An 18226-nucleotide genomic window follows, 5' to 3' on the forward strand; every position below is an offset into this window, starting at 1 on the left:
AATATCTCTTCAAATAAATGAAAAATGAAAACAAATAAGTAGTCAAACCTTGTTAATATGTGGGATAGTGTGTATGCTATACTTCAAGTGGATGTTGATTACATTCACCAGTAATACCACATGATATGGGTTAATTAATTTTTGAACCGTACGGGTATTATGTATCTATATATTAGGGGGTACAACTCTGGTTAACTGAATCGAACTGTAAATGTAACCTTAGCCATCTACTTTAAATGAAGCGTTAATCTCAAAAGCCTTAATGAGTGAGAGTTTACCCAGCATAATTTATGCGTGTCGGACGAGCGAGCTCTACAGAATTAATATTAGCAGAATAAGCACGCACCTAAGCAACTTCAAAACAAAAATAATGCATGTAAACAACCACATTTGTGGATACATTTTGACTTAACCTTCAAAAGCTTAATGCAAACAAAAACAAAAAGCACAAAAAACAAATAAGGAAATTTTTGGAATGCTTAGCTAAGCGATAAAATTTTATGACCAAACAAATAACGCTGAGTAAGTAACACTAAAAATCGTGATGTGTCGTCATGGTTTAAAATGAAAATGAGAATAAATAGGCAGTCATACAAACATACTCCGAAAAGAAACCAAAAACAAAAAACGTTGGCAAAAACACCAAAAGTGAGGGTCAACGAGTTTTGGCGGTTAAAATACAAGCAAAAAAATCAAAGTAATATGAGGTGAAGTAAAAAGTTCGGAACGTTACTACGCTAGATGCCGCTACGTGACGCTAGGTGCCGTTAGTGAGCCTCACGTTGTATACATTGCAACGAGTCATATTATATCGGGATTTAACACTAAACCTACCGATATTTTATGTATTCCTATTCCTACCAAAGTGGGTCAAATGACCCGTCTTAAAAATATTATATACATTATTAAGATCACATATATTTCTCGGTAAAACAATTAGCAAGAGAAGAGTAAATCTTGAAAAATACATTCGATGTATTTTTTAATAAAAGTCATGAAGGCAAACGACGATTTAATAATGTTATTTCTAAGAACTTCTGACAAAAAGATTAAAATGGGTCATTTGACCGTCCATGGTAGGTTTAGTGTTAAAGAAGACATTATGCTTGAAAAAAGTTATTCGACAGTTTTGTGTTTGGTGAAGTCAGCGAGAAGGTTAAAAAATAAAAAAAAATATTTATTCCTCAGAACCACCATAATCCAGGTACAAATATCGGAGGAGGCGACCAAAAAATGTGTGCACGTCGAGTTGGACCAGCATTGAATTGAAGATTAGTCAGTAAACAGTTTGGAACCATTTAAAATAATGATAATAATAGGCTCTTACACCCTTTGTTGAGTGTTTGGCCGAGCTCCTTCTCCTATTTGTGGTGTGCGTCCTGATGTTTTCCCACAAATGGAGGTGCCTTCTCCTTTTTATGAGGAGCTTTTTCTTGGCAAATTCATAAGGTGTTATTAAGTTACATTTTTCGTAAGTTTTTGTTGTTGGTGTTAAGGGGTTACATGGGTTTCGTCGGGTAAAAAAGGCCTATTTTCAATTTTTTTTTTTCTATGTAAAAAGTTATTTATTTAATTCAAACTTTTTTCTGTCTGTTAGATACATATTTAAAGAATAATTTCTGAAATTTTCAACAAAAAAAAATTAAAAATCCTCTATTGTGACGTCATTTCCGGTGACCCCTCGAAAAAAAGGTGCGTCCGCGTCGTCAGCATAACTCCTGACAGGATCATCAAAAATGAAAAAACAGAAATATGTGTTTTAGTTAAGACCATAAACTCGTGCTTGAACAAAGGAAAGAAAAAAAAGGAAATTTTGGAATTTTGGCAGATATTTTTCCAAAAAAATGAAAATTTCGGTCAAATATGCTTCCCATTTTTTTTTTAAATAGTTGTAATTGAAAAAAACACAAAATCCTTCGTTCAAGCACGAGTAAATCTTATCTCGAACACCTGTGTAACATTCATCACGATCGGTTAAGTAGTTTTCGAGAACATTTGACAACCGTATTTGAAAACACGGTTCCGAGAAAGACGCGTTTAAAGTTTTGAGTATACAATAAAAGTGACTTGGAGCGCACACCTTCCAAAGGCTGTATCTCCGAAACTATTATTCGGATCGACTTGAAAATTTAGGATAATATTTTTGAGATGTTGTAGGAATTAATAAGCCAATAAAATCGTTTTTCTGGGCCCACGAAACCCATGTAACCCCTTAAAGAGTTGTACCGACATGTGTGATTTACCTTAGCGTAACAATAAAATTTCGACAGCTATCACGAAACGATATCGCTCATTTATCACACTTCGATAGTGTCATAATCCAAATGCAAATAGATACATACGTATGCAGAATGTTATGTTGTGTAATAAATTCGGCAATATATTTTAAAAATATATCTTTTATAAATATGTCTCTACTTTTACTTAAAGAGGCACAGTAAATTGAAAACTTTGTCGCCATTTTTCTCCACATTTTCTTTTTTTAGCTATGGCATTATTGAAGTAAATGAGCGATTTAATATAACGACAAACGTGACAAATAAGACACCTTGTGAAATGCTTTAATGATAATTTGATCATAAAAATAAAACGAAAAAAATTCAGCACTTTTCAATTCACCCCATAATTATTTATAAGCGCATAGATATCTACGTATGTATGTTTGTATGTAAATAGGAACCTCACCCTTCCAATTGCTCTACCCTGGTTAGTCAGAGTAGCGATGATGACGAGTTGTTTTTAAATTCAACTGACAACTGGTAGTTATCGCGTTTTCTATACACTTATTTTTTGTATTTGTGTTGTGTTTTATTTTTTTCAAACACTTTCGTTACTGATTCTACTATACAACAAAATGGATCAAAAAGCGCGCCAAAATGCGAACGGACTGAATTCAAGCTTATTTGGCGTGTGATCAACAACAAACTGATGAAAAATAACGAATAGCGAATGAAATTAATGGTGTGACGCAGCACCACAAAACTCTACGAGGAAAAACAATTCGTACACGTTCAGTCAGCACAATGCCCAGGCACAATCTGAGCGCCACAATTCAAATTCAGTTACAAAAAAGCAGCGCTGTGAATGACTTCTGCTTCTGCTTCAGTTAGCTGCTAGTTGCTAGTTGCTAGCTTATGAATGAGAGCCAACAGAACTGTCATAAAAATGGGGTAGATGAAATTGCGCTCACAGTATCGCTCCACGTCTGTCTCATCTCCCGCCCAACAAGAGGCTTTGGCTGCTTACTAGTTGTTTAAATAGCTGCGCGATGACGACATGCACTACCACAACAGCAAAAACACACGCATGACGATGGCAATACGTCGCTTTTGTTTTGCCTTAATACTTTTATTTGCATTTGTGTTATTTTATTTTTTATTTTTAGCGTTTTAGGTTGATTATCTTGCCGTTGGTTAATTTGCCTGCGGTCTGGCTTGTTTTACGTTTCTTTGTAAGAAATGAAGGAAAACAAATGGGAAAATGAACAGTGTGGGTAGAAAGAGCAACAGTAAATATGTAAACAAATTTGAAAACCACAAGCGTATGCAAGTACTATTTTACTGGTTGTGATAATATAGAAACAGGCACAGAATTTGATTTTAATTTTTTTCCAATCGAACTACTTACTGCACATTGGGCGCCTTCTTCTTCTGATGGTGATGATGTGAGTGGCCCTCCTCGCCGGCAAATTCGCAATTTTCGTGATCGCAACTAGAGCGAAGGAAGGGTGTTTTTGAGCGCGAACGTCGACGCGTCTCTATTTGATAATCACTCATTATACCGATTGCAAATGCTCTATGTAGGCTGTAATGATTAAAATGAACAAAAAAAAAACATTTTTATTTAACATAAGTGAAAAGTGCACTTAAAAAGTACTGTTACGCCTAATACTCGTAGTATAGAAAATTACCACAAAGAACTAAAATACATATACAGTTTGTGAAGAATATCTTTGCATAGTGAAGAAAAATATAAAATTTTAGCTTTGATCGAAAATTCCAACAACAAATAAAAAAGCAAACAAAAAATGTATACACACATTCCATTACTGTCCTTGTCTACTACTATTAGGCGCCAACCGTTATTAAATAAACACACAGATTACAAAAAACAACAATAAAAATAGATGTTTACTCTATTTAAAAAATGTCAAAAAAATCTTTGCATAACTGATGAAAACAACAAAAAATGCAGTTATTTTCCGCGAATTTCATTAATTTGGGTTGTTTTTTTGCAAATGGTATGGATTGTGAAAGGGGTAAGAAATTATTTAGTTATAAAGTGATTGTCTTCAGTGCTACAAGTGATCTCAGATTTGAATAAAAAAAATGCCAGGAAAACGAGTTTCAAAACATATTATTAACGTATTATTAGTTTGCAGTCAAATGCCGATTTTCAGTATATTGTTTCATAAGTACCACAAAAATTTTCGAAATCAATTTTTTCAAAAATTGTAATTGTTGCACAGGTCTCTAGCAATAATTTGGCTTTTACAGATTGAAAAAATATCAATTAGTCGACGAGTTATAGCCAAAAAACCATATAAACAATTTTGCTCCGATTTCGAACTTCGAAGGCCGATTAAAAAAAAATTCGAACTAACATAAAAAAACGGCGCGATACGGGTCTTCTAATTTCGCCTCTATTTTCACCCGCCACTCTCAGAATGGACCTAATTTTTGCTAACCTGAATTTGTTCCACAGTGTTATTCAATTAGTGTATTTCGATCAGTACAAAGGCAAATCAGCCAGAGAAATCGCCGATATATTCTCCCTCAAAATTAGAACTGTATGTAATATAAAAAACCGTACTGAAAATGAAGAAATACTCGAGTTGAAAGGATCCACAGGCAGACCAAAAAGAAAAAAAATTACGCAGCGAATTGAACGTAAAATTATTAAAACTATTTATAATAGCCCGGAAAGCAGTACAAGAGGATTAGCTCTTCAAGTGGAAAAAGACTACGGGTTAAGAGTTTCTCATTAAACTGTTCGAAAAGTGTTGCAAAAACACAAATATTCTTCAAGAGTGGTTAGGAAAACACCCCTGTTATCAGCACAAAACGTTGATAAAAGATTGCGATTTGCCACCGAGCATATATCACTTCCCACAAAGTACTGGGATGACGTGATTTTCTCAGATGAGACGAAAATGATGCTCTACTACCATGATGGACCCCAGAGAGTTTGGCGTAAGCCTCTCACAGCACTACAAAACAAAAATATGTATATATTATCCCTACCGTAAAGTTTGGAAAACTGTCAGTAATGGTTTGGGGTTGTATATCAACAATGGGAGTGGGTGAAATCAAAATTTTGGACGAAATAATGACCAAGGAAGTATATCTTGATATTTTAAAAAACGAATTGACTTCCAGTATTAGAAAATCGACTTTGTTGACACGGAAAATTCGAACAAATTTAAATATGTACAAATACTATCAAGATAATGATCCCAAACCGCCGAAAGCCCCGAAATTAACCCAATGGAAAATTTGTGGGTTCATTTCAAAAATAAAAGTAGGAAAAAGATCGCCAACTAATACAACTGAATTAATAAAATTCATCAGAGAAGAGTGGGAAAAAATAACATTTGAATATGATATTCCGAAAGTAATTAAATCAATGCGCAGTCGTCTTCAAGCGGTAATTGATGCCCAAAGATGACATAACAAATATTAACGCCAAAAGACTGCATTTTTTGTTGTTTTCATCAGTTATGCAAAGATTTTCTTGACACTTTTTAAATAGAGCAGCCGAATGGCTTGGTGCGTGACTACCATTCGCAATTCACAGAGAGAACGTCGGTTCGAATCTCGATGAAACACCAAAATTAAGAAAAACATTTTTCTAATAGCGGTCTCCCCTCGGCAGGCAATGGAGGAGGAGCTCGGCCAAACACCCAAAAAGGGTGTACGCGCTAATTATATATACATACATATAATATTTACTTATATATATTCCTAGTACGTTCCCAGGTCGTCATCATTTCGCCTTTTATTTTGTTCTCCAATTACAAACCGAATTACGTAATCCATTATATAAAATTTTAAGAGCGGTAATTCGTAATTTGTAGTTTGTGCCTATAATTTAATTTCAATTAACATAAGAATCACGCGGAGATCGCTCTCTTCCCTAATTCTTATCAAAAATATATCGAAATGAGCTGTCAAACTAGATAAAATAAAAAATAAATAAACCAAAACAAAAAATAAGTAGGGGAATTCATAACGAATTACTAAACCGGAGCAATATTCAAATAAAAACTTTATTTTTTAATAACAGAAACAAAAAAGAAGTCAGTAAAATTTGTGTAGCAAGAGCACACTGAGCATTTCGAATTCAAATTGAACGTTAGAGACCTACTTTAAAGACCATATGTATACATACATATTTTTTTTTTTTTTTTTGTAATATGTAAACTTCAAAAATGCATACGTTTTGTAGCGTACCAATGAAAGGAAATCTCATATATGTATGTACACATGTAGGAATGTAATAAAATTTCTGTAGACTAGCAGCAAACATTAACAGTGCCGAAAAGTTTTCATACCTTGGTTGCCATACGGCAATTTTACTTCATAAGCAGACCCCACCAACAGCTTTTTAGTCTATTCATATGCGTGTAGGTAACTTATCGGAAATATTTCAAAGGGAGTGGGTTGTTTACAATTGAGTCAGCGACGGTGGTATTGCAAAAGCAAGCAAAGAACAAAATTAATATACTATACAAATAAAGTCAGTGTCTCAGCAAATGGATGGCTAGGTTGTGTACTTGATGTAAATAATCAGTTTGTATGTCTGCATGTACTAAATGCTTATATGGAACTGCTTCTTCTGACCTCTTCTTCTTCTTAATTGGCGCGATAACCGCTTACGCGATTTTGGTCGAGTTTAACAAAGCGCGCTAGTCGTTTCTTGCTCGTGCTAACAGGCGCCAGGTGGACGCACCAAGTGAAGCCAAGTCCTTCTCCACCAGATCTTTCCAACGCAGAGGAGGCCTTCCCCTTCCTCTGCTACCACCAGCTGGTACCGCATCGAATACTTTCAGAGCCGGAGCGTTTGTATCCATTCGGACGACATGACCCAGCAAGCGTAGCGGCTGAAACTTTATTCGCTGGGCTATGTCTATGGCGTCATAAATCTCATATAGCTCATCGTGCAAAGGTCCAAAACTCTTCCGCAGAAACTTTCTCTCAAACACTCCAAGCGCCGCTTCATCGGATGTTGTCATCATACACGCTTCTGCGCCATATGTTAGGACGGGCATGATGAGAGCCTTGTAGAGTGTTAGTTTTGTTCGTCGAGAAAGGACTTTACTATTCAGTTGCCTACTTAGTCCAAAGTAGCACTTGTTGGCAAGAGAGGTTCTACGTTGAATTTCGAGGCTGACATTGTTATCGGTCCAACCTCTCCAACATTAGGTTAAAGAAGTCACACGACAACGAGTCACCCTGTCTGAAACCTCGTTTGGTATCAAACGGCTATTGAGCAACGTCATCTTGCGTAGCCGGATTAGTTTTGCGGGGTTACCAAATGCAGACATCGCGGCATACCGGAAACTCCTTTTCGTACTGTCGAAAATATGGTGTGTGTCGATTCACCTTTCATGAGTATTTTCCAAGATTTGCCGTATTGTGAATATTTGGTCGATGGTAGACTTTCCAGGTCTAACTCTAATTCAGGCAAACTTATTTTATATCCTTCAAAATATGACCCGTCTGAAGCAACACAGATGTGCCAACGTTTAATCCAGTCCTCCATGCACCCCTGGTAGGCCGACGAAGGGATGGCCTTCAGCTCCTTTGTCGCATTCTCTTTGATCTCCTCTGTCGACTGAAATCTCCTTCGACGAAGTGGTAACTTCCACTTGGGAAACAAAAATAAGGCGCACGGGGCCATATGAGATAAATGCAGTGCTTGCACGATGGCATTTACTTGGTGTTTGGTCAAATAATCCAGCACAATTTGGGCTCAGTGCAATGGCACGTTATCATCATGCAAAATCCAAGAATTGATTGCCCAAATTTCCGGCCGCCCAGGCAGCCACTAATGATCCGATGGCGCTAAAAAGTGACAAATGTGTGTCTTACAGTCCTGCCAACATAAGAAAAATATATACGCGGTTCGTTTAAATTAAACATGCCCGACACTTTCTGATCATGGGGTATTTATTTCTCAACTTCAACCAGAAACTTTCTAAAAGAAGCCAAACGTTAAAACTGTTTATACAAGTGAGTGCCAGCGGCTTTTTTCTTTTTAAGTGTATTCTCAACCTCTTCCCAATTCCCATATACCTTTCATTACAATTCTCCAACACAAATGTGTGGAATGGCAGACTTGCTAACGGCTGTAAAGTTTGTAGAAGGTATAAAAGTTAAAGCACGAAATATTGAATAATTGCAAATTGACAATGAAGCGAGCAAGTAGAGAAAACCAAAATAAAAATATACACACAGCAAATGTGGAATAATATGCCGAGAGTAAAAAGTGATAAGCAACCGGCAAAAGTGCTAGCCACAAGGTCTTGAACGAAGTGCACTCGAGTTTGGTATAAAAATTAATGTTGTTGGAGCAAAAAGTAAAACAAAAAAATGTATAATGAATCACACGACATCCTATGGAATTAAAAGTGTGGTAAGTAATCTTTAAAAAATTGAGAGGAATAAAATACGGAAAAGAAAATTGAACTTTAACAAATCTTAGCTTCTGAAATACATAACATACGTACTGAATTAGTTTATAATAAGTATTTATTACATGTGTATACATTAAAAAAATCTATAATCTTTCGCATGATAACATTCCCAAGTATTCGAATTCCAATATTTTTCGTGTAGGCCGTTAATTTTAATTTTAACACCACGTCAGCCAAGAGAAAAGTTTTTGTATTCAGCAAGCAGCATAAAAATTCATTCAGTCATATATACATAAGTACATATAGGTATGTACATATGTATAAGTAGATACGTCTGAACATATGTATGGATAGTGTGTAATACATGAACATTAGAGTACGTTGAAATAATATCACCTTCATTTTAAAGATTAGTATAAAGATAATATACTTTTTATTTTAAGTCACACCGCTATCACCATTTTGAAGTACAGGGTGGCTGATGAATTTTGCTACATTAAGAAACTCAAATAACTTTTTTTTTAGTGTATGGAATTCATTTATTTTTTTTTTTCAAGTTGAAGGTCATTAAATTTTATTAAATGTAGCTTAACTATATTAGTTTTAAAAATAATTGAATTTAAATGCCCCCCATGCGCGTTGACACAAGTGCGGCATCTTAGTAAAAAGTTGTTCATTGCTGCTTTGAGAGTTGCGACAGGAATAGCCGCAATTGTTGCCCGAATGGATTGTTTTAGTTCATCCAAATTTGTTGGCTTTGTTTTATAAACTTCTTGTTTACATAAACCCCACAAGAAAAAGTCAGGTGCAGTAAGGTCAGGCGACCTGGGGGGCCAACGAAATTCGGAGTTTCTTGAAATCAGTTTATTGGGAAATTTTCGTCGCAACTCTGTCATAACAGTCTGGGCTATGTGAGACGTTGCCCCATCTTGTTGAAACCACACAGAGTTGAAAGGAATTCTCTTTCGGCGTAGTACTGGATAGAAAAATTCTTTCAGCATTTTCAAATAACGGTCTCCAGTAACCGTAACGGTGTGACCATTTTCTTCAAAAAAATAAGGCCCGACAATACAGCGTGAAGAAACCGCACACCACACTGTCACGCGAAGAGGATGCAATTCCGTCTCGTGGAGTATCTGTGGGTTAGAAGTACTCCATATTCGACAATTTTGTTTGTACACATTGCCGTTTAAATCGAAATGGGCCTCATCAGACATGAAAATGCAGTTTAACATGTTTTGGTCTTCTTCCACCATTTGCAGGATCTTCTGGCAAAATTCCAAGCGAATCGGCAAGTCTGCTGCATTCAGTTTGTTAACCATTTGAATTTTGTAGGGAAATAAGTCTAAATCTTTGTGCATTATTGTTTGCAAAGACTGTCGGCTGACACCAAGTTGAGCAGATAAGCTTCTTGTTGAAACCCTTGGATTGCTTTGTATAGCTGCAGCTACAGCAGCGATCGTTTCCTCCGTCCGAACTGGGGGGTTTCGATGATAAGGCCTTCTTGCGACTGTTCCTTGCTCAGCAAAATTATTCACCAGTCTCATTATGGTCCATCTGCTCGGGGAATCGCCGCCAAACATCCGCCTGTACTCTCTCTGTACCAAAACTACGGACTCCAGTGCGTGATAGCGGCGGACTATCCAAATTCTTGTTTGCGTGTCCCAGTTATCCATTTTAATAAATTTTAAAGATCAATCTGCAAATTAAAACAAAAATGGAACAGATAACTTAAAAAGAAAAAAAGTTATTCAATTTTTTTTTTGGTAGCGGCTTTCATCAGCCACCCTGTATTTAACTTATTAGTTTCTTTAGCTTCAAACACAAAATTAGAATAAGTTTTAGGTACTACTGTTATTGATATTAGCATGTTATGATATTAGTATTATATTTTTTGGCCTCTCCTTTTTATTTACCTCACATTTTGAACGTAAATAAAATTAAAGTTTTTAAACAAATTGCCCGTTGTCGGCCATAAAGCGTACTTTTATTTATTTATTTAACTAACTAAGGCATACAATCATAGTCTTATTTACTATTTACGTATACGTAGATTTTATGAGTTTAAATATAAATTTATTACTAAATTTTTTAATTATGGATGTCTCGATAGACGGTTATAAATAAACCGGCATGACCCGGATTTATATCTGGCCAAGGACTGTCACTTCAGCAATATTCCTCAAAAATTTAAGGGAAATCTTTTATGCTGTTGCACTAACGACATGGTTGGCTCTAAATGAATGTTGTACAGATATTTTATGACAAAAACCGTATGAAAGCAATCGTGTGAATGTGGCATGTCCGAACCCCGGAATCCCATCCATATTTATATGAAGTTTTTCCATGTGCCCTTTAATCCTTGTGACGGCATCAACAAAAAATCTGTTTTAGAAAATCATTTTTTTAGGCACATGTATGAAAACATATGGGGTATATTCATATTTTGTCGAAAACAGCCGTGTTTTCAATCAAATGGATTTATCATTGATTAGGTGCTCGAAAATGGAATGGAATCGTCAGGCAAGTAAAACATGTAAACCTATCAAACACTAAAACCTGATAAATGTATAAATTTTATTTTTTGTGTTGCCGTGTAGAATTTTTGAACCTGGAATTTTCAAAATGTATAGAATTTGCAAGTTAGAAGGCGGAATTTTTGAATGTGTAGATTTTGAGGCGCGGTGTAAAAATGGAGCGTTAGCACACAGTATTGTGGAATATACTCATAATTGTCAAATGTGTAGATTTCACATTAATTTTATTTAGTATTTTACAGTTTGTATAATTGTCAGAAAATTGCGAAAATTCTATCTTTTGGTAGATTATTTAGTATTGAAATCTATTCTGGAAAATCTGGATAATCTGCATTTGCCTCATCGGCCACTGAACGCTCCAAAAATTATAGAGAAAGAAAGAAAGCAATCAATAACAAGCTATCGAATGCCGAACGAAGTACCTCCTGTCAACAAACAAACGGTCGGCGCACTCGCGTATCAGCACCCACGTCACAATCAAGAAGACGAAAAAAAAAGTAATGAATAATGTCAAAATTAGTTGTTTTGTTGACATCCGTGTGTTCACTTTGTGATTTGATAATTTATAGTGGGTGATTTAAATAATAACTAAAGTGGAATATAACAAAAAAAAAAACATGAAAAAGTATGTAATGTGCATAAAAACAGTGGCGTTTCCACGACAGTCGGTTCTACGTTACCGAAACGCCCCGAATTTATATCCGGCCAAGGACTGTCACTCCAGCAGCATTCCCCGTAAGTATGGGGAATGTTTATGCTGCTACAACAACAACACCCTATTGTGGCGTTCCGAAACGGCAAATATGGAGCAGAGCATGCTGGTTTCGACACGATAAAATTCAATAAACCAAAACAAAATACATACATATATGTTTTTATATATGTATAGGGCCCGCCATCTATCGTTACGGATTTGAACTAGGTATTATTTGAAGAATGGTAACACTTAGCTGTCATCTGATTTGACAGAAAATTAGTTTTATTCTTCCGCTGAACGAAAATGGTTGTGTATACGTTCAAAGAACGCTGGGAAATATTGCGACATTACTTTGAAAACCCTGGTAATGTTGCAGAATGTGTACGAAAATTACGTACGGCAATGGGAAGAAGAAAAGCCCCGAATGAAGCGTATGTGCGTTACTTTGCGAAAAAAGTAAGAGAAACTGGGTTGCTTATTGACAAACCAACGCGTGACCGACCAAAAACCGTGTGTACACCCGAAAATATTGCTGCTGTGGCCGAGAGTGTTCGTGAATCACCAGGAACATCAGTTCACCGTCGTTCTCAACGCATACAATCGAAAATGTGTTGAAAAATTGGACCGATCGTATGGGATGGTGCATGGCTAGCCGAGGCAGTCGTATGAATGAAGTTGTGTTCCATCATTAACCGGCAGGATTGTACTTCAAAATAAAAAAAGACAATTTGGAAAAATATTGGGTAGTTTCTTTTTTATACCATTTTTAATTCCGTAAAGTTATATGGCGGTCCCTGTATATGCGGATGCAATCACCTAGCACTTCTCCAAATAAGCATCAGGACGTTGTAGGTTAAATGCGCTATGAACACCGAAAACCCAAAACCGAAGAAACTAAATGCGTACAGAATTGGACATACTGAAGAGTTCGTCAAGTATGTAACCATTTTATCACAAATTCTTGCAAGTGCATACATACATACAATCAACTGCAAACAAATACCACTTTAAAGTAGACACCTTGTTCACGTATGTAGCGCATTTAAAAAATTAATATTCGTTCTATAAAATTTTTTATCTACATACTTACGGTGTATTTAGTTATATATGTATATATGCATGCATTCGAATTATCTTATTTATGTATTTCGGTTATTTGCATCAAGTGGCCAAAATTCAACTAAAAATAATTCCGAAATGTTGCATAAAAATGCGTTCTTAAAACGAGTGCAGCGATACAAGCAAATTGTGCGTACGAAGAATGTGGTGGCACTCGGCAATGAGGCCCGGGGTAAAATAACAAGAAAGCGAAATAATAGGTATCGGTAAAAGCATATAACAAAGAGTTCCTATAATCATTTATTTCTCGTTTTAACAATTAACCGTTTTTAACCCTTTACCGATACTTTGGGAACAATTTTTTAACCCAATGCGTATTAACTTGAATAAAAACATTTTTTTGTTATGTTTAATTAGAAACTTCTTACTCACAAAAATGTTTTTTTCCTTAATAATAGTTAATACATTAAATATAATAAACCTAAGAAATTTTATAACTATTATGATGCGCAAATCAATACTATTTCCCTAGCAAACGCAACTGAATTTGACATTTTCGAAGAAAATTTAAATTTAATTATGTAAGTATGTATGTACATAGATAGTTAAGAGAAAGGTCGTCAAATCACACGGCCACTTCAACTTTCAAACACGTTACTAACCACTTATTAGAGACGAATACTGTGTTAAAACATCTTTTAAATGTGCATACATATTTACACGTATAAAGTATGTATTGGAGTAAAAACGAAAACTAAAATGCACAATTTTCCAACGCTTCGCGCAGAACACACATGTTCAGCTTACATACGAACATTCACATATATTATGTATATACAGTCACTCACATTCAAAGTCGGGCAGATGCATACGAAAATTTCTAGTCATAATATCTATGTTTTGATGAAAGAAAACACTTTCTACCTTTTTCTGTTTTTTCACAAAAAGTGTTTTATTTAAAAGTAACAAAAAAAATATATTCCAAAGTCTCTTATAAAATATAAACGAAGGCTTAACTTAAATAAGGTCACTTTTCAGCCTCACATTCAAAGTCGGGCACGACATAAAAAATCGAAAAAATTTGTACACAACGCAAAATTAATACTTCGTTGCTCCACCTTTTTTCTTTTCAACAGTTTGTAGCCGGCTTGGCATCGATTCCACTAACTTTTTGCAAACATCAGGGCTTATTTTATTCCATTCTTCCTGCAGAGCAATTTTCAAGAGTTGAATTGATGTACACTGCCTTTCCTGCATCCGGCGCCCTAATTCATCCCACAAATGCTCAATGGCATTGAGGTCGGGACTTTGCGCAGGGGTTTTTATTACCTTTGGACAGTTATATAACAACCAGCTCTTGACGTCATATGCGGAATGTTTGGGATCGTTATCCTGGTAGAATTGAAAACTACTTTCGATGCCTAGTTTTCTCACGCTTTCTTTCAAATTTTGTTTCAAAATTGTTAAATAAACCCGTTTATTCATTATTCCATCAATGAAATGCAATTTTCCAACTCCCGACGCCGCCACGCATCCCCAAACCATTACAGATCCACCACCGTGTTTAACCGTTTTTCTTAAATTCTGGCCTTCCAGCTCCTTGTTCGGTTTGCGCCACACTTTACCCCTTCCATCACATCCAAATAAATTAAATTTACTTTCGTCAGTAAATAATACCTAAAGAATGAATATTAAAATCATGAAATTGTTATTTTTTCCCCCACTTACAGTGCTCCAAAAATCGAAATCCTTAGCCATATATTGGCGAGCAAAAACAAGCCGCTCATTCTGGTTTTTCTTGCTGATTAGGGGCTTCTTCCGCGCAACTCGGCCGTGAAAATCAGTTTTTCGAAGAAGTCTTCTTATTGTTTCGGGATTTACCTCCACCCCAGAAGCTTCTTTAACCATCGCAGTTAATTTTGGAGCAGAAATGAATGGATTTTTCTTCACTTCCCTTAGCACCATGCTCTCATCTTTGGAGTAAAGCTTCTTTGGACGGGTTCTACGATGCTTATTTGCAATGAAACCATTTTCATTGTATCTAGCAATAATATCGTGCACTGTTGACTTGCTTTTTTTTATCAATTTTGATATTGCTCGCTCAGATTTTCCGTCTAAGTGCAGTTGAATTACTATTTTTCGTTCCCCCAATGTAGACTGTTTACCATTACGCGGCATTTTGCAAAATACTTTTATAAACTCACCCAATGATTGACAAGGCAACAATGAACAATAACTTTTAATACAAGTATAGAAAACTTAGAAATAACGGTATGCATATTTGCAAAACATGGTTTGCCCGACTTTAAATGTGAGACAGAGAAGTGGCCTTTTTCACTTTTTTATACATTAACATTTTATAAAGCAACTTGGAATATATTTTTTTTGTTGTTTTTAAATAAAACAATTTTTGTGAAAAAACAGAAAAAGGTAGAACGTGTTTTCTTTCATCAAAACATAGATATTATGACTAGAAATTTTCGTATGTATCTGCCCGACTTTGAATGTGAGTGACTGTATATACCCAAAGGCGATACTGTATTTACCCATGACAATACAAATGTAAACAATTTTCCAACCAGCAAAAAGATTTTTGTTGTTCTCTCTATATTCCCTCCCACCGACATTCTTTTCACGTTTTCAACCAGAGTTGCCATTTAATTAGCTAAAAGGAGTTGAAAAGAGTTGCGCTTAGGTGGGCTTCATCTATTATTTGATTTCGAACAAAAGTGCATCTTTAAGCCGCCGTTTTTCAATGCTACTTAATGCCTTCCAATTAAACTAAGATTAAACACCTAATTTTGCAGAGTTAAACTCAGCTTTAAAATTCACAAGAGTGAATTAAGTTAGTTAACTAAAATTTTCTTCATTTAAGAAAAACCAATAAGATTTTAGGTAAACAAATAATAGGCACTTTGTAGTGAATATATTCACATATAGCCTCGGGTGACGCTCCAGCAGGCTTATACGTGTGCGTGTCGGGTGCTTGACGCTAATATCTAAAATTTTTGATTTTCATCATGCAAAAGCCGACAACAAGTATGTGTGACACGACGCCACCCGCCTGCACTAACACATACAAAGCGCAGTCAAGCATGCTGGATCGTTACCAGAGGCCAATAGTATGCGAATACAATTCGTCTGATCAATTTATGGCAAAGAATTTTCCGTTATAATCAGCCCATACGATTCAATCAAACCAAATCTTTTTTTTTTTTTTGTAACAAAATAAAAGTGGTGTTTAAGGGGAGTTAAAAGTATCGGTTTTTGTAACAAAATAAAAGTGGTGTTTAAGGAGAGTTAAAGATATATTATTTTGTAGTAAATTACGAGTTGATGAGTTGTGTTTAATGTTAAACACGAAAACAGCCCCTAAACTCGTGTTTATGGCCCAAAGTTAACGGACTATATGGTAGCTCTGTTCCCAACCCCTGACATTCCGTTAACGTGACTGATTACACCACTTCTACGTTCGCTTGCTTATTTCAAGAGTAGAGAAGAATATATGCACTTATTTAGTTCAATATTTATCATATCCTTACATCTTATTGACACTATTGACTTCACTTAAAATAGAACTTACTAGTTTTGTATTTGTTTAGACTTTTTTCAGTAGTTGCGTTTTTAAACGTCTTTTTTTAACTTTACATGTAATCCTGAGTATTAATTTAATATCTACGCACTTTAATCATATATAGTTAAGAATTAATATTTCATGTTCAGATTTATTCACTAGTAATTTAAACAGTGCTTGTATGAAATTGTTACTCATGCACCGGAGTTCTTAATATTGTAACACATCAAATAAGAATGTCCACATAAACTTTTTCCGATTTGACACAAAATTATTCCGCGTACAAATATGCACAATAATAGGTATCGACGGCCAATAAACGAATCATAGATAACTAGATGTGAAACTTATTCATTTTGAGAGAGAGCGCGCCCATGAGGACGTTTCAAAACTTGGTAGCACTCACACATTATGGGATTTTGAACAGCTGATAGGCGAAATGGCTGGCTACCAGAAGAAACGCGCCAAAAATAATTGACGAAAACAGTTCCTTTTTTCATAGTGGAGAAATGACGCGTTGAAATGTTTATAATTATTTGTCTTTAAATTAATTCAATTGAAACGTAATAATTTAAATTGAAGGGAGTTTTAGAATTTTTCAAAGCCTTTTATATCCTTTTCAACTTCTACTTTAATTAGTCTTATGCACATATGCATATGAATACATTTTACTCGTACATACATGTACTTTTATTGAAATCTGTATGTTGGTTTATGTCTGTAAATTGGTATATACGTAAATATTCTATGAGTGAAAAGCGTAGGTAAGGGAATTTAATTTGAGTTTGAGTTATTTTACGAAGATTAAAAGTAATCTGCTTTAACTTATTCAGTTCGTTGTTTGAGAATTTTTGTTTTTTGTTACCCACTTTCTGTGTTATATTAAAAAATCGCAATAAGTCATGTTTTTAATTATAACTTAGGTTTTTCGGGTTCATAACTTTATTATTATTAAATTACTTATGAATATCCGTTTTAAATAATTTCATTTACATATAAATTTTAAAATTTTTTGCTTATTTATGTACATATTTCATACGGATTGTGCTTATTTTTAGTATATGTTGGGGGTTACGAGTGATATAAGGCTATTGGGCAACCGCACACTAAATACTAACCTCAATGGTGGTATGGAAACTAAAAATTCCAGACCTTTGGTTCAAAAATACCCAATTCATGTTTCTACCGGTGTGGCAATATTGGAAAATGTTATAAAAAATGCACATTTTTCAGCGCTCTCACGAGAAAAAGAGTTTCACATCTAGTCATCTATGAAACGAATGAGCGCAAAATGAAACAAATCAGACAATAGCCAAATTCACGCCAGAGGTCGGGTCGATTTTCGAAAACAGATGCCGCAAGTCTATGTAAAATATAGGGGGAACAGGCCGAATTGGAACAATTACAAATAATAACGGGTAATCGAGAGTGCAAAAAATAAAAATTAATTATTAATGGGGAAACTAAAACTACATATGTGTGAATCAAAATAATGTATGGTAAAAAAATAAATCCACGAGAATGTTTTAAGCAAAAAATGTTGATTATATTCCAGATTATAAATTTTCAAGTTCCTGCAATACATAAGTATTCACCTAAATCATTAGTTAGAGATGATTGATGATTGTGTTGCCGATTGTGTTATTTCTCCGAAAGTGGCACCAGCCATTGCAAGAGCTGCATTTGACTAATGTCTGATTCCGAGATATTCTGGCCTGACA

At 35.1% G+C, this 18226-nt stretch overlaps 1 protein-coding gene across 1 annotated transcript in view; it reads right to left on the minus strand.

The window, feature by feature from the left end:
* Window positions 1-16824, minus strand: part of LOC128868474 (klaroid protein) — a 32855-nt gene extending 16031 nt beyond the window's left edge. Inside the window, exons 1-2 of the mRNA XM_054110598.1 lie at window positions 16515-16824; window positions 3628-3804 (exon numbers count right to left, since the gene is read on the minus strand). Coding sequence (XP_053966573.1) covers window positions 3628-3776 — 149 coding nt within the window. The 5' untranslated portion in view covers window positions 3777-3804; window positions 16515-16824. The remainder of the gene's footprint in view (window positions 1-3627; window positions 3805-16514) is intronic.
* Between the last annotated feature and the right edge of the window lie 1402 nt (window positions 16825-18226).

The sequence above is a fragment of the Anastrepha ludens genome, chromosome 6, assembly GCF_028408465.1.
Source record: "Anastrepha ludens isolate Willacy chromosome 6, idAnaLude1.1, whole genome shotgun sequence".
NCBI classification, from domain to species: domain Eukaryota; kingdom Metazoa; phylum Arthropoda; class Insecta; order Diptera; family Tephritidae; genus Anastrepha; species Anastrepha ludens.